The sequence below is a fragment of the Ochotona princeps genome, chromosome 15, assembly GCF_030435755.1.
Source record: "Ochotona princeps isolate mOchPri1 chromosome 15, mOchPri1.hap1, whole genome shotgun sequence".
Lineage (NCBI taxonomy): Eukaryota > Metazoa > Chordata > Mammalia > Lagomorpha > Ochotonidae > Ochotona > Ochotona princeps.
Window position 1 is genome coordinate 6,378,979 of NC_080846.1, and position 21,068 is coordinate 6,400,046.

A 21,068-nucleotide genomic window follows, 5' to 3' on the forward strand; every position below is an offset into this window, starting at 1 on the left:
CCAGAGGAGCTGAGACAGATCCCAGGCCTGTGCTTGGGTCTGCCCTGAACAGGCCCGCAGGGATGGAGCAGGGCAGAGAGGGCTCTGAATCCAGAATGCTCTGAGTGGGCTGCTGTCTTAGGGGCTTGAGGCAGCACCAGAGGTGCGCTGCCCAGCACCTGGGCCTCACCCGACTTTGGAGGCTGGTTCCAGTGGCTGTCAGCACAGAGTCAACAGGTGATGGCTTAAGTGTGGGGGAGACCTCAATGGAGGGCCGGCTTGGGCCTGGCCCAGTTCTGGCTGCTGCAGATGTCTGGGTAAAAACTAGTAGACGGATTCTTTTTTCCTCTATCTGTCTTAAGTAAACAAAACCAAACAAAATCAAGAAAATGAGCAATCTCCACTCTGACGCCAGCCTGCCGCCTGCCCACTGCCGGCCCTTGGTTCAGGGAACAGCTGTGGTTTTCCTCCCATGGAGGCCGGCAGCTATGTGCCTCGCCAACCATGGAGGGCTGCTCCCGGCCCTGGTTCCGTGGGTGTTGGGGGGCTTTGAAAAGGAACAGAGAGCTACAGGGAGATTTTTCCACCCACTGGTTCACTCCCCAAATGGCTGCAACAGCTAGAGCTGGGCCAGGCTGAAGCCAGGAGCCTGGAACTCAGTCTGAATCTCCTCTATGAGTACAGGACCCCAGGACTTGGGACATCTTCCTCTGCCTTCCCAGGGGGGTTAGAAGTGGAGCAGCCAGGATATAAACCAGCACTCTGATAGGTGTGTCAGCATTGCAAGTGGTGGCTTAACCTGATAGTGCCAGGCCCGCTTTATAATTTTTTTAAAAGATTTATTTATTTTTATTGGAAAAGTCAAGTTAGAGAAGGAGAAAGAAAAAGATCTTCCGTCCACTGGCTCACTCTCCAGGTGGCTGCAATGGCTGAAGCTGAGCTGATCCGAAGTCAAGAGCCAGGAACTTCTTTTGGGTTGCTCACATGGGTTCAGGGGCACAAGGTCTTGGCCCATCCTGTGCTGCTTTCCCAGGGCATTGTCAGGGAGTAGGCTCAGAAATGGAGCAGCCAGGAGTTGAAGTGGTACTTATATGGAATGCCAGCGTTGCAGGTGAAAGATTAGTATGCTATAACACAGCAGCTGCTCCCACTTTATACTTTTTGAACGAGCGAATTGCCTTATTAAATTGCCTACTGTGTGCCTGGCATTCTTCCACATGCATCCCTGTCCCTTCCATTTGAGATGGGAATGTTGGGGCCACGTGGGGACCTGCTTAGGGCCTGGTGGGGACTCTGGGGTCCGATGTGCCCGGAAGCCTCCCGGGACTGGAAGGATGGGGAGAGCCAGGGAAGCAGGGACCGTGAATCTTCCTGCATCTGCTGCCAGCCTCATGTGGGTGCCCAGGGGCATCTACTTGCCTGGTTCCTTCAGAAGCTGGACGGCCTTCCACCTGAGGGAAATCTCTCATGGGTGGGCCGGGGCGAGGAATGTGGGCCTGGAACCTTTGCCCACCTGTCTAGGGCCCCAGAGGTGACAGCAGATGGCTGCCAGCACCGCCCCCCTCGCCCCCCTCGCAGAAGCCTCTTTGTTCAGGCTCCGCCTGCCTGACCTGACTCCTAGCACCCCAGTGAAGCATGTCTCCTAGCAACACAACCGTCCCTTCCTGGCCCCTGCCAGGGTGTTTGCAGACAGCTTGCAGCTGCACTGGAGGCCTGGCAGCCCCACTCCCCCAACTCCCCCACTCCCTAGCTTTCAGCGTCTGCGCCAGCACCCCCTTCTCGCATCTCCCACCCTTCTGCTAGGGATGGTGCTGTGTGGTTGCCCTCCAGAGTCTCATGGGAGCCCCTGGCTCTGTCCCCCCAACCTACCCCAGGCCCAGGGAGGGCTGAGGACAGCAGTGGCCCGGCCAGCAGCTCCTGTTTCAGACCCAGTGCATGCCGAGGGCTGGCACAGAACCCCACTGCAGCACGGAGTCTTCCTTCCTTCCTTCCCTACTTCTGCCCTTCAGTCCTTCCGTCTGTCCGTCCTTCCTTCCTTCCTTCCTTCCTTCCTTCCTTCCTTCCTTCCTTCTTTATTTTTATTGAAAAAGGCAGATTTATAAAGAGAGAAAGATCTGCTGTCTGCTAGTTTACTCCCAGATGGCATCAACAGCTGAATCTGAGCCAATCGAAGCCAGGAGCCAGGAGATTCTTTGTCTCCCAACAGGTGCAGAGGCCCAAGGACTTGGGCGATTTTCCACTGCTTTCCCAAGCCACAAACAGGGAGCTGAATGGAAAGTGGAGCAGCCAAGACACAAACCAGGGCCCATGTGGGATAGGTGGAGGATTAGCCTGTTGAGCCACAGTGCTAGCCTCAGTTTCTTTGTTTCTTTTTTGTTTTTTAAGGCAAAATTATGCTCAAAAATAAAACACTAAAATACAACTTCTAGAAATTTATGTATTTATTTATTTATTGGAAAGTCAGATATACAGAAAGGAAGATCTTCCATCTGCTGATTCACTCCCCAAGTGGCCGCAACAGCCGGAACTGTGCTGATCCGAAGCCAGGAGCCAGGGGCTTCTTCCGGGTCTCCCACATGGGTGCAGGGTCCCAAGGCCCTGGGCCGTCCTCCACTGCTTTCCCAGGCCACAAGCAGGGAGCTGGATGGGAAGTGAGGCCACCGGGATTAGAACTGGCATGCATATGGGATCCCAGCACCTGCAAGGCTGGGATGCTAGGCTACCATGCCAGGCCCAATGCTAAAATATAACTCTATTAAAGAGCAAGCGTGCGTATATGGTTGGAGATGCAAAGTCATTTTGAGTTTTCCTCGCTGCCATGTTCATGGCACTTGTAGCTCTCTCAGCTGGTTCGCTCTAGAATAACCTCGACATCCACTTCTACTGGAGTCCCTGATCTCTTTCCACTTTACCTAGTGTTTCCTGGTGACTTGAATAGAGAAGGCTCGAGTTGGATATCTTACCCCGAGCATGCGCACATCCTCACACGTCTCCCTCATCCTGTTAGTGTGGGCGTAGGTTCATTTCCCCACCTTGTTATCCATATGTGGTCACTGCAAAGCTCGGGCTTCCAGGGTCCCGACATGGCACTTCTGAACTCTCTAGGTCCTTGCCATCAGCACTGGAGGGGTGGGGTGGGGGGACTGACATTTCTTTTTTTTTTTTAAAGATTTATTTATTTTTATTACAAAGTCAATAAATACAGAGAGGAGGAGAGACAGAGAGGAAGATCTTCCATCCGATGTTTCACTCCCCAAGTGAGCGCAACGACCGGTGCTTGCTGATCTGAAGCCAGGAACCAGGAACTTCTTCCAGGTCTCCCATGCGGGTGCAGGGTCCCAAAGCTTTGGGCCATCCTTGACTGCTTTCCCAGGCCACAAGCAGGGAGCTGGATGGGAAGTGGAACTGCCGGGATTAGAACCGGTGCCCATATGAGATCCTGGGGCATTCAAGGCGAGGACTTTAGCCACTAGGCCACGCCGCCGGGCCCCTGACATTTCTTTACTCACAAACGCTTAAGCTGAATTTAAGGACTCAGCGGCAGCCCAGCTCTGGGGGTAAGGATGGCCTTTTGTTAGGTCCTGGTGGCCGAGACCTCTACTGCTTGACGGTCGTCTGACTTGTCCTTCACCTTCAGGCTGGGAAGTTGGTCTGCTGCCCTGTGTCCCCTGTTCCCCAGAGACCCTTCCTTGTCCGCCATACCTGCCGGGCATGGAACACAGGTCTCCCAGGAGTGCCTGGAGTTCTCTTTCAGAACCACCACTGTCTTTCTCAACTGAGTCTCTGTGTGGCCAATGTTGAGGGGAGAACCATATCCGGTTCAGCAGCATCCTCCCGCCCCCCGGGTTCACAGGCCTGTTTTCCCACTGCAGCTTCCGGTGTGGCCTTGGAAAGTGCAGTGGACACCGGCCCTTTGAGCCTCTGTGTGAGCCTACTTCCTTCCTCCTCCCCTTCCTTCTCCTCTCCTCCGCCACCCCCCATCCTCCGTCCCCCTCTCCTGAAGAGTTTTATCCATGGGTTGGGGTTGTCTTTGTGCTGGGCAGCCTGGTGGACCCGTCCTCATGGAGACTCCTGTCCCAAGGTGCTGGGAGGTTTTCCAGAATGTTCTTTGAGAGTGTTTTCCCCTCCACTCACCTCTATTCTCACACCTTCCAGATTCCTGTCAGTGGGATGTTGCATTCCTGAATCAAGCTTTATATTTTCTGTACATTTTTCTGGTTCTTTTTGGGGAGCTTTCCTTATTTTCTTGCTTGTTTTAAAAGCTTACTCATCACATTTTTCTGTCAAATATTTTATTTCCATTATGTTGTGAAAGATCATTAGCTCTGCCTCATACACACATATGTATACACATACACACTTACATCTATATACAGATGTGTGTATTTTCAGTTTGCGAGACAGGGAACCTGCATTGTGGCATAATGAGTAAAATTGTCCCTTGCGATGCTGGCATCCCACATGGGTGCTGGTTCCTGTCTGAGCTGCTCTGCTTCCAACCCAGCTCCCTGCTAATGGCCTAGGAAAGCAGTGGAGGATGGCCCAAGGGCTGGAGGCCCCTGTACTCACATGGGAGATTCGGGTAAAACTCCTGGCGTCACCCTGGCTCAGCTCTGGCCTTTGTGGCCGTTTGGGGAGTGGAAGATCTCTCTTACTCCATGTGTCTTCCTTGCTCTATCTAACTGTGCCTTCCAAATAATTGCATGTTTAATTAATTGAGAGAGAACGCCCACGAGTGAGCTCCTACCCTCTGGTTTACTCCTCAGACACCCACAGTGGCCCTGGGCTGGGCAGGAAGGCAAAACAGAGAACCAAGAGGTCTGTCCAGGTCTCCCAGGGTCGCTGCCCAGGGTCTGCATGAGCAAGAAGCTGGAGTTGAAGAGCCAGAGCTGAAGCTCCTACCCAGGCCTTACCATGGGGTACAGGCATCTTCCCTGCGAGGCCGAGCGTCCACCCAAGTCTCAATTTTATGTCTCCTCATTCTTGGCCTGGGACAGAGCATTCCTCGTCTCTCCCTGAGTGGGTTAGTCACAGCTTTGCTACTGCATTGTACCCATGCCTGTCACTGGCTTACTATGGCCTTTGACCTCAGGGATCAGTCTTTGGTAACTTTTAACATTCAAGAATCAGGCTTGTAATTGCGGGGGTTACAAACAGGTGAGGGAGCTCGGTACGTTTTCTAGGCCCTTTTCCTGCAGCAGCGGAAGCAGACACCATGTGAGGGCTCTCGGGTCCTGGGCCTGCTTTCTCACAGGAAACTTCCGCTGTTGGTGACCTGGAAGAGAAAATGGGGCAAGGTGGGCCATGGGTTCGGAGCCGGGACCAGGGGCCATCACCCTGCCTGTTTGCCCCTCAGCTTGTCAGCACTGCCCTTGGCTGACTGGGTGCTCAGGGCTGGGCCATCTCTGCTCTCCTGAAGGTGCTGACCCCGTGTTTTCCCGTGGAAGCTTCCCTTGTGTTCTGTACCTTTAGCCTCTAACAAGGCAATACCTGGGCCTGTGTGCTGCCCGGCGTCCCTTGGGCTGAAGCTTCCGGAGGACCTCGCCGCACAGTTCATCCCTGTCACGTCTCTTTGGCCTTGACTGTGTATGTTTTGCCTATTTTTCACCACTGTTAGCTTGTTCTCATCTGCCAGTTACCTGAAGGCGTAGATTTTCAACTCCACAAGTAAGAAAAGCAAACTTGAGTGGGCTACAAAACTTGCCCAGCAGTAACAGGCAGAAGCCAGGCCTCTCCCAGGTCTCAGGGCGCTAGGGGAGTCCATGTCAGGCACAGAAGAGGGTAGGCCTCAATGCTGGGAAAGGGGGAACCCTTGTGGGGGAAAGAGATCTTACAGGGATAGAAGAAGCACCTGGAAGGTGATGCTGCCTTCACCCTGTCTCAGACTGTGGCAAGCTTTTGCTTCCTAGCACTTGACCCAGAGTGAAACCTCTTCCCTGCCAAAACAGGTGCAGCCAAGGTGAACTGGCTGTAGACCACAGAAGGGCAGGGGCTGAGGCCTGTGGGCACCTGAGTGCCCCTGGCTGGCCAGGCTCTGACAGGACCAGCCAAGGATCGCAAGCATTGAAGCTGAGCAGAATATTAAAAGGAAGCCATTGGAAGAAAGATTTCAGAGAAAGCTGTGGGTGCATCTAGAAGCAAGAACCAACAGGGTCAGCAAGGCATGGATGCTCTGAGGGCAGAGCTGAGGAGAGAGCCGCCCCTTGGGAGCCTGGGCTTGAGGGTGTCCTGCCCACCTGGCCAGAGCATGGTGTACCCGCTGTTGTCCGTGATGGCCACAGCCGCCAAGAAGGGGTGAAGTGGCATTACGAGGGCCGCATCCCCAGAGCACAACTCTGTCCCCGGCATGGGCTTAGTCCTCCCTGGGGCGCTCATTGGACACGAATGGCTGAGCCCATCACAGTAGGAAAGGTGTGTTTGCTCACAGCTTTGGCGTCGCCGCCAAAGGCCTCCTGGCTAATGGCATCACCGTGGCAAAATTGTATGAGAACCATCACAGGACTAGATGGGAGCCAGGGAGCTTGACCCACAGCAGCGGCCCACTCTCACAGCATCTAGCCCCCACATCCCAATCAGCTCACACTCAGCTCCCACTCAGCCCCACATGCAGCGGGTCCTGCTTCATCTACACCGAGCCATGCTGGGGAATAGGCTTCAGCCCCTGGACACAGGCCAGCCGCAGCTAAGATGGAGGCAAGTCCTCCCACTGTCTTTTCTGTTACCAGAGCATTTCTGTGCTGAAGTTGGGCCAAGGGGGTGAGCTCAGGGTACTTCTGTGTGCAGCACCCAAGCCTGCAAGGACTCCCCCACACAGCACCGCAACACAGGGCAGCCGTAGTGATGAGGCTGTGCGCCACAACCACTTGCTGACAGGCTGCTAATGGTAATGACTGCCGGGCACTAGGCAGGTCCTCTACCCTGGGGCTGTGCTGCCACAGTGTCTGTTTCCAGGGGATCCCAGTCAAGAGGCCAGTGGAGAGGGGTCTGTGGACCTCAGAGGCTGTGGAGGAGGGAAGGTGGAGGCCCCTCTGTGAGATCTGTGCAAGGCCAGGCTGTCCTGGGCAGGAGGTGGCAAGGGGACAGGCCGCTGGCTGGCTCCTTGCTGCGTAGCATGTTTCCGTTCCTCTGCCCTCCTGCCTGTGTGTGTGTTTGTGTGTTTCTAGGGTGCAGATTGTTTACCGGGAATGTTCGGCACGGTTCTGTCATTTCCTTGGGGGGATCCACGGGTCCACATGGCCAGCGGACCTGGTGTTTGTCTGGTGGAGTCCCGTCTGAGGAGGCTGTCGTGCTACTGGGAGTTAGCGAGCCCAGGCCTGACACACCAGGGATTCTTTTAGGGGAGCCGCCAGCACATTGCACTGTCCAGACCATGTGGCCCCCCGAACACCTTGAAAAGGACCTCGGACTGAGGAGGACAGATGAAAGGTGATAGTTCTGACCAGTTGAGTGCTGAGGAGAGCCGCACCCAGCAGGGGAGTGCTACTGCAGGCCTGGACAAGGGGAGGGAGGGTTGTGAGCTCAGATGCCAGCCCTGAAAAGGGGAGGTGACCTGGGGCTCCCCACACACCTCCTGGGGAAAGGTGAGGCTGCCTCCCACCTGTGGGGAGAGTGTGCCTGCAGCAGGGGTAGGCCATCTGTGCCTCTTATTGTCACCCCAGCCACCACCCAGTATTGTGCTTGAGCCTATCCGTCTGTCAGGGTGCCAAGATCTCTGGTAGTCTGGGGGTGGGAGGTGAACTCAGTTCCCACCCATTGGGAGAAACCAGGAGCCATGCACGATGGACAGCCTAGTCCTCAGCTTCGCACACAACCCCAGCAAATCATCCCCGTCATGTAGCTGTGGAAACTAGGACGCTGATGCCACACAGCCCCTAGCAGGTGGAGCCATGAGCCACCACCAGGCAGTCTGGCTGCTGTGCCAGGGACCATGACCCCCGCCCTTTGCTGCCCCTGACCTGGAAGGGTCAGACAGAAGGACAGAGAGCCAGGATGCTGTAGGAATGAATGTGGTGATGGACACATGACAGGTACCACCTTGTGGAAGTGGGCGGGGAGAGCTTGGCACGCCTGGGAACCTCCCCTGTGGCTGTATGTGATCTGCCTGCCACGGCTGAGCAAGGAAGCACACGGTCCAAATCAAGCCCTGGGCAGAGCTGGTCTTGTTCACAAATTCTTGGAATCAGACATTGAGACAGGCCTTGTGGGAGTGCTGATGGCTGGGGCGGGCATCCCCCTAGGCTCCTTCAGGTGTCCGGGCAGTTGTGCCATGGGCCCTCAGTTCCCCCCGTGCCGTCTGCCCCATGGGCTGCCTTGTGCTTTCTCACCACAGGGCTGTGGGGTCTGAGGGTGGGAACAGCAAGGGAAGAAGAGTCGGCTCCAAGGACCAGAGCGACACTCAGTGCCATGGGAAGTGGCGGGGGACACCGCAGAGGTCAACAGGTGGACAGAGTCCTCCTGGCTGTAGGGCTGCTGGGGCTCCCCTGGCCCTGCTGGCCCTGCTAGCCCTGCTAGCCTTGCTGGACTTGGTTCATTTGTTTTCCTTTTATTTGAATCTCAATCTCTCTGTCTCAGCTTATCCACTGGATTACTCCCCAAATGCCCACAACAGCCAGGGCTGAGCCAGGCTGCAGCCTGAGTATGGGTGGCAGGACCCCAGCTCTTTGGAGCCATTCTCTGCTGCCTTGCAGGATCATGCTAACAGGAAGCTAGATCAGAAGTAAAGGGGCCAAGACCCAAACCAGGCATTCCTATAAGGGTGCCCCAAGTAAGCAACTTAACTGCGGCCCACAAACAATGCCTCCCCAGCCCTGTCCGACCCTCCCTTTGGCCTTCTCTCCTCTGCCCTACGTCCTCAGCTCTTGTCCCATCCCTTCCCTACTGCGGCTCTTGCACTTTCACAGTGGTTGTTAAGAATGGCCTCCTCAACCCTCTCTTCACAGCCTTGGTCATCTACAACTTCCTGAGCCTGTGCTATGAGTACCTTGGTGGAGAAAGTTCCATCATGTCCGAGATCAGAGGAAAACCCATTGAGTGAGTACATGGGCTCCCTGTGGCCCCCCCGCCCCTGGGCTTAGCATTCTTGAGCTGTCCTGGCCTTCCGGTGACCTTGGACTGCTGGCTCGGCCCTCCCTGCCTGAACTGGGCCATTCACATGGACTGCTGACTTGCTCTCCCATGCTCCCGCCCCGTTACCCTGGTGCCTTCCTGTCTGTGCAGCTTTCACAGTTGATGCTTTCTGGCTTGGTTGGTCAGCCCGGGGCCTCAGCAGCCGCTGTGCTGCACTTCTCTGGGGCTTTGGCCTTGGGCTTAAAGGCCCCACCTTGTCTGTGCTTCGGTGGTTCTGGATGGAGAAGGAGACAGCCTGCCCTGTCCCTGCCTTCCCCAACCCCTTGGCTGTGCTGGTCTCTTTCAGGTCCAGCTGCATGTACGGTACCTGCTGCCTCTGGGGAAAGACCTACTCCATTGGATTCCTGCGCTTCTGCAAACAGGTGCGTCCGCGGGCTAGGAGGGAGCACCAGAAATGCAGAGAGAGAGCTCAAGAGAGAGAGATAGTCCATCTACTGGTTCACTCCCCAAATGGCCGCAATGGCCAGAGCTGAGCTAGTCTGAAGCCAGAAGCCAGGCACTACTTCCTGATCTCATAGGTCATGAGCACTTGGGCCATCCTCCACTGCTTTCCCAGATATATTAATAGGGAGCTGGATGGGCAGTGGAGCAGCTGGGACTCAAACTGGTGCTCATTTGGGATGCTGGTGCTGCAGACGACATCTAACCAGCTATGCCACAGCAATGGTGCCTCTATTTCTTTTTTTTTTTTTTAAAGATTTATTTTATTTTTATTACAAAGTCAGATATACTGAGAGGAGGAGAGATAGAGAGGAAGTGGAGCTGCCGGGATTAGAACCAGCGGCCATATGGGATCAAGGCGAGGACTTTAGCCACTAGGACACGCTGCCGAGCCCGGTGCCTCTATTTCTTAGGAAGCACCATAAGCCTGTGATAGCTGCCTCCACCAACCTATTAAGGAGGCATCATATTGGCCAGGGTGTGCTCAGATGACAACAGTCAGTGTCCTGGGAGCATCAGGTGGCAAACTGGGCAGATAGACCTGACTCAAGACTCTTGCTCATTTTGATGTGTGCAAACATGGGCATGCCCGAGTGTCCGAACGCTCGGCATCCGCAGGTTAGAAGACAGGAAGCTTGTAGCACGGAGGCAGCGTGACAGCAGGCCTGGGCAGATGTCGTCTCTCTCCCCACATGTCCCGGGGAGGGCGGGGGGGAGTTCCAGCAGCTTTCAGCTTCCGTTGCCTGTCCTCCCTGTGGTCTGCAATAGCCTGGCCCCACCAGAGACGGCATGGTGGCCATGTCGTGTGGGTGGGCCTGGCTGTCAGACCCTTTACTCTGCCTCTCGAAGCACTGGCTTCCCCTTTGGTGAAGTGGAAATACTGATCTTTCCCTTGTGGCCAGGTGTGGGCAGCCAGAAGGAACAGAGGAGGTCACAGATGCCACTGCCAGCCTTCATGACCCTGTGCCCAGCTCCCTGGCTGGCCCAACCTCCACCCCCCACCGTAGCCCAAATGTAGTCCTGAGGGGAAGTGAGACCTGCAGCTGGATCAGGGACCATGACTTGCCAAGGGAGCTGGCCCATCTGCTGCCTCTGCTGCGGAAGCCTGGCACACATGGGGTCTCTACCTGGACATTTAGACTCCAGTTCCACTTGCAGAATGCTCTGCTTCAGGGAGTCTGTTGTGAATTCAGCATGTGGAAGCAGAGAGCCGCCCAGGGCCCAGGGTGGGGTGGTCAGAGTCATTGCCACCAGTGGGGTCAGCGTGACTCACTGCCTGGCTCCATGGCCATGTTGTCTGTGAAGTTTTCATGTGCCGATCGCCAGCCGCTCACTTGGATGAATCATTCTCCTACCCTGTGGACCCGCACACTCTGCTGTCCACGAGAGAGGTGGCAGAGGAAAGAGAAGAACCATCTCCCTCCTAGCTTGAGGGGAGGTGGGGCAGAGAGGACCCCTGTGTGACCCCAGCCAATCCAGCTCAGGAGTCCTTGGCAAGCAGACATTCCCCGCAGGCAGCTCTGGGAAGGCATTGCGGCTGCTACGCCTTGGAAGTCCCCAATGGCCCTGGTGTCCAGCCTGGTGTGGGAAAGACCTGTGCAACCAGCTTGGGGTGGTGTGGTGCAGGGAATGACTCCGGGACCTGCTGACTTGGGCACTGGGCCTGCGTCAGCCACTGCAGTGCCCCCGTGCCTCAATGTCCCCGTGTCATGTGGGTGATGATGCTGACACCCGCATTAGGAGCTGCTGTGGGCATCCAGGAAGTCGACCCAGGAAAGCACTTGCCTCACCAGGCTGAGGATGCATCCTTTACACTTTGTTTCCTTCAGGCTGGGTAATGAGACTGGGGAGGGGGTGGGGTATTCTATTCCACTTTCTGGCAGCCAAAACAATAAGACACTGCTGCCCCTGGCCCAGGTCCCCAGCAGGGGCTGGCTGAAGATCAGCCGGTCAGATGCCCTGCCCTGCCTGGCTGCCTACCTAATAGGACTCACACTCAGCTGGGCTGATGGGGTGGCAGCTCTGCCCACCTCCTCAGATGGGGCCTCCTGGCTTCAGTGTACTTGTGCTTAGAGAGGTGACCCTAGAGGTGTTGTTCTGGGTGTTGCGGGTGCCTGTTTATAAGGACCTCCATAGCGGGGTCGTGAAAACCTGAGCCGGGGGCAGCAGCCTGGGCTGAGTGGAGAGGCGGGGCAGTGCTGTCTGCTCCTGTCCCCATGGCAGAGTCCCTGTGACGGGGACACTGGTGACAGCCCTTCTGTCACTCAGAGCCTGGGTGACCGAGCCTCATGGCAGCGAGCGGCCCAGGCTGGAGGCCAGAACTACTGTGTGCTTTGTGAAGCTGCCGCCTCACTTGACGCCTACTACAGGCCACACCTGTCTCAGGGTACCCGCCAGCCCCAGGGTGTGGGACAGGGAACCAGGAGTGAGTGGGCAGGGAGGAAGGAAATGGACGCTTATACACCCTGCTCCCTGTGGGACCAGTTCTGTGGCAGGGCCTGGCTTGGACCCTGAGGCTCTCGGGGCCTGGACTGCCTACCTCCCCGGCCACCTCCCCTCTGTCCCTCCCTCAGCCCTATCCCCTCTGCCTCTGGGTCTTGGTGTGACAGCCCTATCTTTGCACAGCTCCTTGGCCTTTCCCCTGTCACTGTGCTGCCTTGGCCTCATCTGTGTCCCAGGCAGTCCCTAAGGGGAGGACATAGGGCTTCCCCTCTGTCCCTGGCATGCAGCCCAGGTATTCATCCCCAGTGCTGTACCTTGTCCTTTCTCTCCTCAGGCCACCTTGCAGTTCTGTGTGGTGAAGCCACTCATGGCCGTCAGCACCGTGGTCCTCCAGGCCTTCGGCAAGTACCGAGACGGGGACTTTGAGTAAGCAGTGGGATCCCCCCTCGGGATGTGTGGGCAGGGGTGTCAGCCCAGAGCAGTGCCCTGCCTGAGGCGGGGGCTCAGGCTCAGGGAAAAGGGGCTCCCAGACAGGCCTCACAGGCATGGCCTTCCTGCATGTCACAGTGCTCATGCCTCTGTACCTCTGAACCCAAGCCTGGCAGTGGCCACCCTTGGCCTTGGCCACACAGCCAGCACAGGAGCGAGCCCTCGGCTACAGCCATGGTCACATGCAGGCTGCTGAGTGGTGGTGGGGAGCTGCCCATGCAGTGACCACACCCAAGGCAAGGAGCCGTGTAAAGTGTGCATGCATGACGTTACCACCTATCTGGCCCTGTGCTCACAAGCATTGCGCGCCTTCTACCTATAATGCACACAACTGCCTCACCCAGACAGGTGGCAGCATGCCCATCATGAGCTCACAGGTAACGACCAGGTCCCAGACAGGAAGGCAAGGCTAGTGCCACCCACCAGGCAGGGGCCTTCGGCAAGGCCCTGGCTTCCCTGCTGGCAGTCATCAGGAGTGGCCCCAGGGCTGGCTTGTCCTCAGGGTTCCACTCTGCACCCCTGCAGTTGCCTGTCTCCTTGGACTCTAGTTGTCTCCCTTCTGCAGCTCGAGTGGCTGTGGGGTACACAGGGAAGGCACGGAGGCTTTGTCCCCCCGGGGCCACCCCAGCCAGCACCTGCCTCATTCCGCAGTGTCACCAGTGGCTACCTATACGTGACCATCATCTACAACATCTCTGTCAGCCTGGCACTCTACGCACTCTTTCTCTTCTACTTTGCCACCCGAGAGCTGCTCAGCCCCTACAGCCCTGTCCTCAAGTTTTTCATGGTCAAGTCCGTCATATTCCTCTCCTTCTGGCAAGGTGAGGCCATCCTGGGGGCGGAGGGGCAGGACCCTGGCCTGGAGCTCAGGGGCCACAGTGCACTGGGCACTTGCTGGGGGCCGAGGTCTGGGCGGAGAGCCTTTCACAGAGCTCCCAGCGGACTTGGGCAGGGGGCTTCTTCATGGGTACTAGTGGCTGACCAGGAGCTGGGGAGTGGGGCTTTGTGTCCCCCTCCCTGACCCCCTCGAGCCGGGGGCTTGCAGACAGAGGAGCTGGGGCCAGGCCATGCCTCTCCATACAGGCATGCTGCTAGCCATCCTGGAGAAGTGCGGGGCAATCCCCAAGATCCACTCAGCCCGCGTGTCTGTGGGCGAGGGCACCGTGGCCGCCGGCTACCAGGACTTCATCATCTGTGTGGAGATGTTCTTCGCAGCCCTGGCCCTGCGGCATGCCTTCACCTACAAGGTCTATGCTGACAAGAGGCTCGATGCACAAGGTAGGAAGCAGGGCCTGCTCACCCCCGGGAGGGGACGGCTCAGGTCACTGGACTCCCAGGGTCTAGGGGCAAGGGTGACAAGGCCAGGAGGGAACCATGCCCTGACCACCAGCACTGCTGATTGGTCCCACGGCAGATCTGAACTTGGAGCCCAGGATGGGCTACCTAGGGCCTGCTGACAGGTAGCACCACACGGCAGTGCTCTGTTGGGGCCCCTAATTCGTGGTCTCTGAAGTACTTTAGAAAACAAAACCAGTGATCCTGTGAGCTCTCAGGCACAGGTTCAGGGTGATGGGTGTTCCTACCTGCTGGTCTCCTTGTCAGAACTGACCGTGATCAAGCCCTGGAGAGCTTCTGAAGCCCCATTGCCTGTCTGGTCCCACCCTTGCTCCACCACCTGGTGCCCCATGGGACTGGGACCTGTGCGGGGACAGGGGTGTTGTGAGGGCCTAGAAGGGGTGGGAGGACAGAGAGGATGCTGGGAATTTGTGTAGCCAGCTTTCCCAGCTAGATGCAGCAGGGGAGCAAGCTCCAAACACACATGCTGCATCCTCAGCTCGTGTCCTTCATGTTATCTCAGGCTTGCTCGGCCATGTGACAGGTCACAACCCTTGGGTGGCCACAGGGGCTCCCTGCTCCACACCCTCCCTTCTGCCCTGTTCCTGCCTCATGCAGGATGACCCCTTTGCTGGCTGGGGGTGCTCAGTCACTGTCCCTCTCTCTGCCCATCATTCTGTCACCCCAACCTTGCTGGCCAGGATCTCCAGGCAGACCCTCACCAGAAGGACCCAGCAACCCCCTCCTGCCCCTGCATCTGCCCCAACCTGGGGACCCGGGACCTGTTCTGGCAGCACCTGCCATGGGAATGTCCCCTTGGGCCTGGAGCCTGGGGCCACCCCAAGGCACTAAGGACGGTGCTGGCCCTGGCCAACCCCCACCCCATGCTGCCCCCCTGGACACCCTGCTGGCTGCTGTTCCCTGCCAGCCTGCTGCGTGCAGCCAGATGTTGCCCACCTGCTCGCTCAGGCCTCGCCTCCTTCTCATGGGCAGAGTGCTGTGAGCTGCGCAAAGAGGGGGTGCAGCTGTACCTTCAGCCATGCATGAAGAGAAGTCAGGGTAGGAGTTGTGCTTTAGTTGCAGAGGGGAGCCCCCCACCCCATCAGCCAGGGTCCCCTCCCTGTATGACCACCATGGAAGGGGTCTTGCCTAGTGAGGCCACCCCGTTAGAACATGTGGGCAGTTGGATTCCCCAGGGTACCTGGCAGGGCCTGGGGTGGGATGGCAGGGCGCGGGCGTGGCATTCACTCAGCTGTCTCTTGTCTTCTGTCCCTCTGCTTCTCTCCCCGCCCCCTTGCCCTACATTTGCCCCGGGTCTGGCCGTGGGCAGTGCCGACATATGGCCCGTACGGTAGGTCCTGCTCTCAGTCTGCACGTCTGTCCTGCACGTCGGTTCTGGTCACTGTCACTCCTCTGTCTATAGCCCCTCCTCTGTGTCCCACCCCTTCTGGTCACTGTTGGGGATGGGAGGGAGGGCAGTGAGCCCAGCACACCTGCCTGCTTGCCTGTCCACCCGGGCACTATTGGTAGAGCTTGCCTGCTTTTGTGCTGGTCTCATTGTTCTGGAACATGGCCTGCCCTGGTGAGGGGCACAGTTGTGTGTTCGTGGGGTGGCAGGGACATCAGCGCTGTCACCATGGTGGAGAAGGCCAAGGGTGGGGAAGGGCCCAGAGTTGAACCTCTGGGATGGGCTGCGGGGAGTGTCTGCAACACATCAGAGCAGGAGCTGTTCCTCATGGAGCAGACCAGACCTATGTCCCAGAGTGGAGGGGACCCCACGCTGTCTTCCCCAGCACCCCAGCCTGGCCTCTTTGGGGGGAGCGTCTTGGGCTCAGTGCCTGCCCTTTGCCAGATTCCACTTTCCTGCAGGTGCTGTGGCCACTCTGCTCGTAGCCCCTGCCTGCCCCTTCGGGGGGGGGGGGGGACTTGATTGAAAGACAGCGTTGAGGTGTGGCCTAGCACAGGATTCAGGGCAGGGGCTGAGCAGCGTCCCTGGTCAGCCAGCCCCCTCACTGCCACTCCCACCCCTGCCCCACAGGCCGCTGCGCCCCCATGAAGAGCATCTCCAGTAGCCTCAAGGAGACCATGAACCCACACGATATTGTGCAGGACGCCATCCACAACTTCTCGCCCGCCTACCAGCAGTACACACAACAGTCCACCCTGGAGCCTGGGCCCACCTGGCGCGGCGGTGCCCACAGCCTCTCCCGCTCGCACAGCCTTAGTGGCGCCCGTGACAACGAGAAGACGCTCCTGCTCAGCTCTGATGATGAGTTCTAGGAGGTCCGTGCACCAGGGCCCTGGGCTGGTTGCACAGCCAGGCCAGGAGGTGGCTGGCACAGCTTTGGCCTTGCCCCTTATTTATTGGACCAGAAACGCTCACATATCGCTGTCCGGGAATGGCCTGCCCCTGCGCGTCTGTGGGGGACAGCCCAGACTCACCTAGGAGTCTTCAGGAATATTTATACATGGCCAACCCTGCACTACCCAGGCCAGGAAGGAGGACATGGAGCCGCATGTACCCCTATAGCCTGCCTGCTGTGGCAGCACATGGGATCCAGTGCGTGGGGACCAACAGCTGCAACTTCCAACTTCCATTCCCCTTCCCCCCACAACCAGCTTCCTACTGAGGGTTAGCAGGCCATGCCCACCCCATGCACCGTGCAATATCCCCCACATGCCCCAGCGCCTCCGGCCTGCTCCCCGCTCCACCCACCTCCATTTGCCTTGCCCCAGGCAGGAGGAGGGAATGTGGGTACCCATGGATCCCTTCTGTCCCAGTCTGCCTGGCATGCTGCAAGAAGGGTCTGAGCCAGACCCCAAGTACTGTGGCCCCACCCAGAAAGAAGGTGGTGCCCTTCTCTTGGGCACCCTGGTGGGGGCCACTTCCCACCCCCCCTGGTCCATAGCTACCACTGGCTCCTGCCTGTTCCCTGGGGTCCTCCCTTTTGATGGGGCATTTGTTGAGCCCTCGCCTCCCAGTCCTCCTTCTGGAGTGGAACCCGAGCTTCTGCCGGGTCCCTCTGTTTCACGGGATGGGTCTGAATCCGCGCAGGCCAGGCCAGTATCCAGGAGAGGACAGGAGGGGCGGCCATGCAGCGGGAGGTGGGAGATGGGAGGAGAGATGTCCCCGACCCCTCTCCCAGGCCCCTGTCCACACAGGGCCTGGTGTTCTGCCTCATGTGGCCCCGGGCCATCTCTTCTGTGCCTTAGTCACATATGAACGCTCCCTCCCGACCCCCAATCTGTGCTGGGACATTCCTCCTAGGCTGTTGGCACTCACAGGGCTCTGCAGTGCCTGCCCCGGCACTCCTGGCCAGAGCCATCTGTCTCCTCTCTGACCCCATCATTCTGAGATACCTGGGCTCCTCAGGGTCATAACCCCCCGCTGGCCCAGCTGCCATGGGCCCATTGCAGGAGCCTCACACTGGAACACGTTGAGATGGGTGCGGCATCATGGCGCCCAGAGGGTGCTGGGTTTGGGCCCGAGGTGGGGAGGATGGGGAACCCCAGCCATGAGGCTTTCACAGAGAGATCTCCTGCAGTCATTCCTGGGTGGGATGGGTCCAGCCCGGGAAGCCTGTGGCCACAGCCGCCGTGGAGGCCCTGGGAGCCAGCTCTCAAACCCCCATCTGCGTGGGTGATCATGCATCTCATCTCCCTTTCTTGGTTTCCTTTCTCCTTCTAGGCCAAAGTGTGTTGCTGACCCCTTCCTGCCCCCATATGCCCACCTGGCACTTTTGCCCACTAGCATGGGAGGCGGGAGTGGGGGCAGTGCTGGGATGGGGGTCCCTGGGGACACAGCGGTAGGGAGACAGGAACGCGTATCTGACTGCTCCCGCCCTCCTTCCCAGGATGCATAACCTACATTGTCTTATGTTATTTTAATTTTTTTCCAGATAGAGTAGCTGTTTGTACATAAAAAATACTTGAAAAATTCCTTGTATGCCAGATGAGAAGACAGAGCCCCTAGTTTTATATCTCGTTGTATGACTGCCCCGAGTCCCACCAGAAAGCCGCTCTATTTTGGTCTCAGCGACATTTTAAATGTGTGACAGAAGTGAGCAAATAAAGTGAGGAAGAAGTATATCTATATATATATATGAGATAATATAGATTGTACTGAAATCGCACCTGCCTCCGGCTCAGCTCTCTGCACCCCTTGCCAGTGTTGTATGGGGGGAGGGGTGTGTCCGGAAACCCTCCCCCTTACTGAGTGTGATGGGCAGGTGGTAGGGGTGGAGCTGTCCCATTGCCCCCACTTCCTTGCCCCACTTCAGCCACCTGGTCACAGGGACCTCTCCTTTCCCCACAGGGCATGACTCAAAGACCCTGATTGTCTCCCAGCCAAGGGCAGGACCCCCTCCCCACCTGACAGCTCAGGGACCTGGGCATCCCGTGCGAGGTGCTGGAGGCCTTCTTGGGACCTGGCCCGCTGCTGACAGGGGCGCTCAGGAATGCTACGTGGGTGGGGGAAATTCCTAACTGTCTCCAAGCCGGATAAATAGTCCCTATGGCCCGCCCCTTCCTCCAGCCCTCTCTGCTGGCCTGAGCCCGGCATTCCTGGGCACCTAGGACCAGCCTCCCCTCCCACAGGGTCCTCATCCCAAAGGCGGTGCTTTCCCCACCTTGGCCCTTAGAGCTCCCTCACCTCGAGGTGGGGAAGGTGAGGCTCAGGATACTGTCAGCACCCAGGGGTCCACGGCTGGCCGCACAGCCAGAGCCCAGCCCCACTTTCCAAGACCTGCAGACCAGTTGGCTCCTCCCGATACTCCTGTGCAGCTTGGCTTCATGTGGGCAAGTCAGGCAAAGGCGAGGCCGCTTCCCGTGCCTCTGCATGGGGGAAATATTTCTACTTTGTTGGAGGAAATCAGACCGTGTCCTGTGAAGGTGACACCTAAACCTGGGATTTTTCTTCTGGCGCTCCCCTCTATCCAAATTCTCCCCCCCCCCCCAGCACAAACACACACACACTTTGTGGAAAAAGGAGAACTTTATTCTGAAAGTCTACAAAATATAGAATGCAGATAAATCTCACTGTAAGTCAGAAAATAAATAAATTCCGGGGGCCGGGCACTTGAATTTTTTTTTTTTTTTTTTTTTTTTTTTACTGTTTTGTGTAGTTGCCATCCAGCTTTCCCTAAATATAAGATAAAATATTGTGATCTATTTGCAGGTATAAAATATAAACCCCAGCTTAGGGCCATGTGCCGCCTTGCCCAGGAGCGAGAACTTGGCCTCCGGCTGGGGAGAATAACTTAGATTCGTGCAATAAATAAACAGTGGGGAGGGAGCGTTCCCAGGAGCAGGGCCATGGGGCAGCGGTCCCCAGCCCATGGGGGTCAGGGAAGGACAGCCCCTCCCCGTCAGCCATAGTGGTCACTCCCCACCCACCACCTGCCACAGCGGTCACCTTCACTGTCCCCTTTCTCTTTGGCTGGCCTGCTCAGGGCTCCCTGCTGCAGGGAGAGCCCTGGCTTGCACCAAGCCAGCTCCTGCCCACTCTTCCATCTGCATCACTTTCTCTCTCCCTCTGCGTCTTGCTTTGCTTTGCCAGCTTCCCAGACCAGGGAGCCCCACACCCCACTTTCTGGTTACAGCCTACCCACTAAACCAGTGCGGTCAACATCCTGTGCAGATCCACCCCCCAGGTGGCACTTGGGCTCCAGTGACTGAACTTGATCAGGCCAGACACCGCCACACCCCAAGCCGAGGTGGGAGCGGGGCTCCGGGCAGCTCTAAAGCAGAGCAGCCCCTGGGATGGTAAGGGGGCTTATTGGCACAACTTGGGGCATTGTCCTTGGGAAGGGCCACCCTTGAGCCGCCTGTGTCCTGTTAGTCCAAAAAGCGTCAACCCAATCCGGGAAGCCACGCCGGAACTCCACCCCCTCAGCCTTCCAAGGTTCCCCCTCCCCCAGGGGCTTTGGGTCCCAGTTTCGGAGGCAGCAAGAGAAAGACAGGGTCCAGGAAAGGAATGTGTGATAGCCACGGGGGGCCAGTGACTGCAGGATAAGGGGACCCCGGGGCAGACACCTCACTTAGGCACTTTGGGATGGGCGAAGGGGTGGGAGGGGCGTGGCCGCGGAGAGCACTAGGAGGAACAGGGGGCCGGGCCTGGGGCGGGGGCCGGGCCTGGGGCGGGGCCCGGCCCCGCGGCCGGAGTGGACTTGACAATGGTGATGACGCTGGCGGGCGCCACGAGCGCGGCGGGCCCGCGCGCGGCGGCCACGGAGCGCGCAAAGCCCTGCAGCGCCTCGCACTTGCCACGCAGCGCGTCGAGCTCCAGGCGCATGGCGGCGTTCTCGCGCGCCAGCTTGTCCACCTCGCGCTCCAGCTCCGACTTCTGCTTCTGCAGCTCCTCCTTCTGGCACACGCGCTTCACGCGGCAGCTGGCGGCGTAGCCGCGGTTCTTGAGCGTGCGGCGCCGCTGCTTGAGCCGCGTCACCTCCTCGGCCGAAAGCCCTCGCAGGTTGCGGTTCAGCTCGCGCACCGACAGCCCCATCAGCGCCTCGTCCGACAGGTGCGGCGTGTTCTCGCTCAGCTCGCGCTTGATCTGCGGGCAGGGGGAACTTGAAGTCCGGGCCACACTCCCGCTGCGGGTCCCGCTGGTCCCCGCCCCGCCCCGTGCCCCCGCGCTCCCCCTACTCCGCCCTAGAGGCTTCCCCGACGTGTCCTGGATTCCGATCTGGCCCCGAGAAACCCAGGCCGGTAAGCACCTTGGGGGGGGGGGGGAGGGGAAGTGCACAGGCCTGGGGCCCTTCCCATGAGGTCACGAGTGCCTGCCACCCTGCGGAGCCCTTTGGGGGGATTCCAGGAAGGAAAGGGGAAGTTGGAAGGGGAGGCTATGTGGAGCCGCTTCCTCACCTTCAGGGCTTTGCTGGATAAGGGATCCCCAGACATGTTGGCAACAGGTGTCCTGGCTGGAGACCTAGAGAGGAGAAATGTGGCCTTCGAAGTCCCGTTTTGCTTTTTCCCTAACCTGGAGTAAAAAAGCCAAACTCCTTGCCTTGGCGTTCAAGGGCCCTCTGTGTCGGGACTGAACCTGGAACCAGCACTTTCCTCTGGCCCAGCTGCAGTGACCTCCCTGCATGGCCCATTGCAGCCTTGGGCCCCCTGCACCTGCTGTTTGTTCCATCTCCTCAGAGTGATTATAACGTCACCTCATTGCAGAGGTCTTCCTCGGCACGTGGCTAAGCACTCCCTGTGTCACCTCTACCAACCCTGATTGGTGTGTTTGCTGACCTTTGTCTGGCTTC

General features: G+C 58.1%; 2 protein-coding genes across 3 annotated transcripts in view; one reads left to right on the forward strand and one right to left on the reverse strand.

Annotated features, from left to right (window-relative positions):
- TMEM184B (transmembrane protein 184B) overlaps positions 1–17,945 on the forward strand; it is a 40,286-nt gene extending 22,341 nt beyond the window's left edge. The window contains exons 4-10 of one of the 2 annotated variants that reach the window (XM_058673662.1): positions 8,919–9,009; positions 9,392–9,467; positions 12,323–12,414; positions 13,129–13,298; positions 13,561–13,755; positions 15,143–15,163; positions 15,851–17,945. In XM_058673662.1, the coding sequence (XP_058529645.1) occupies positions 8,919–9,009; positions 9,392–9,467; positions 12,323–12,414; positions 13,129–13,298; positions 13,561–13,755; positions 15,143–15,163; positions 15,851–16,092 (887 nt within the window). In that variant the 3' untranslated portion in view covers positions 16,093–17,945. The remainder of the gene's footprint in view (positions 1–8,918; positions 9,010–9,391; positions 9,468–12,322; positions 12,415–13,128; positions 13,299–13,560; positions 13,756–15,142; positions 15,164–15,850) is intronic. The other variant, XM_058673663.1, reaches the window with a different exon arrangement.
- Positions 17,946–19,503: 1,558 nt separating this feature from the next.
- On the reverse strand, positions 19,504–20,824 carry MAFF (MAF bZIP transcription factor F). The gene is made up of 2 exons (XM_004589508.3): positions 20,677–20,824; positions 19,504–20,365 (listed from the first exon to the last, which is right to left on the reverse strand). The coding sequence occupies exons 1-2, from the start codon at positions 20,710–20,712 to the stop codon at positions 19,904–19,906; spliced, it is 498 nt and encodes a 165-aa protein (XP_004589565.1). The 5' UTR covers positions 20,713–20,824; the 3' UTR covers positions 19,504–19,903.
- Positions 20,825–21,068: the final 244 nt, after the last annotated feature.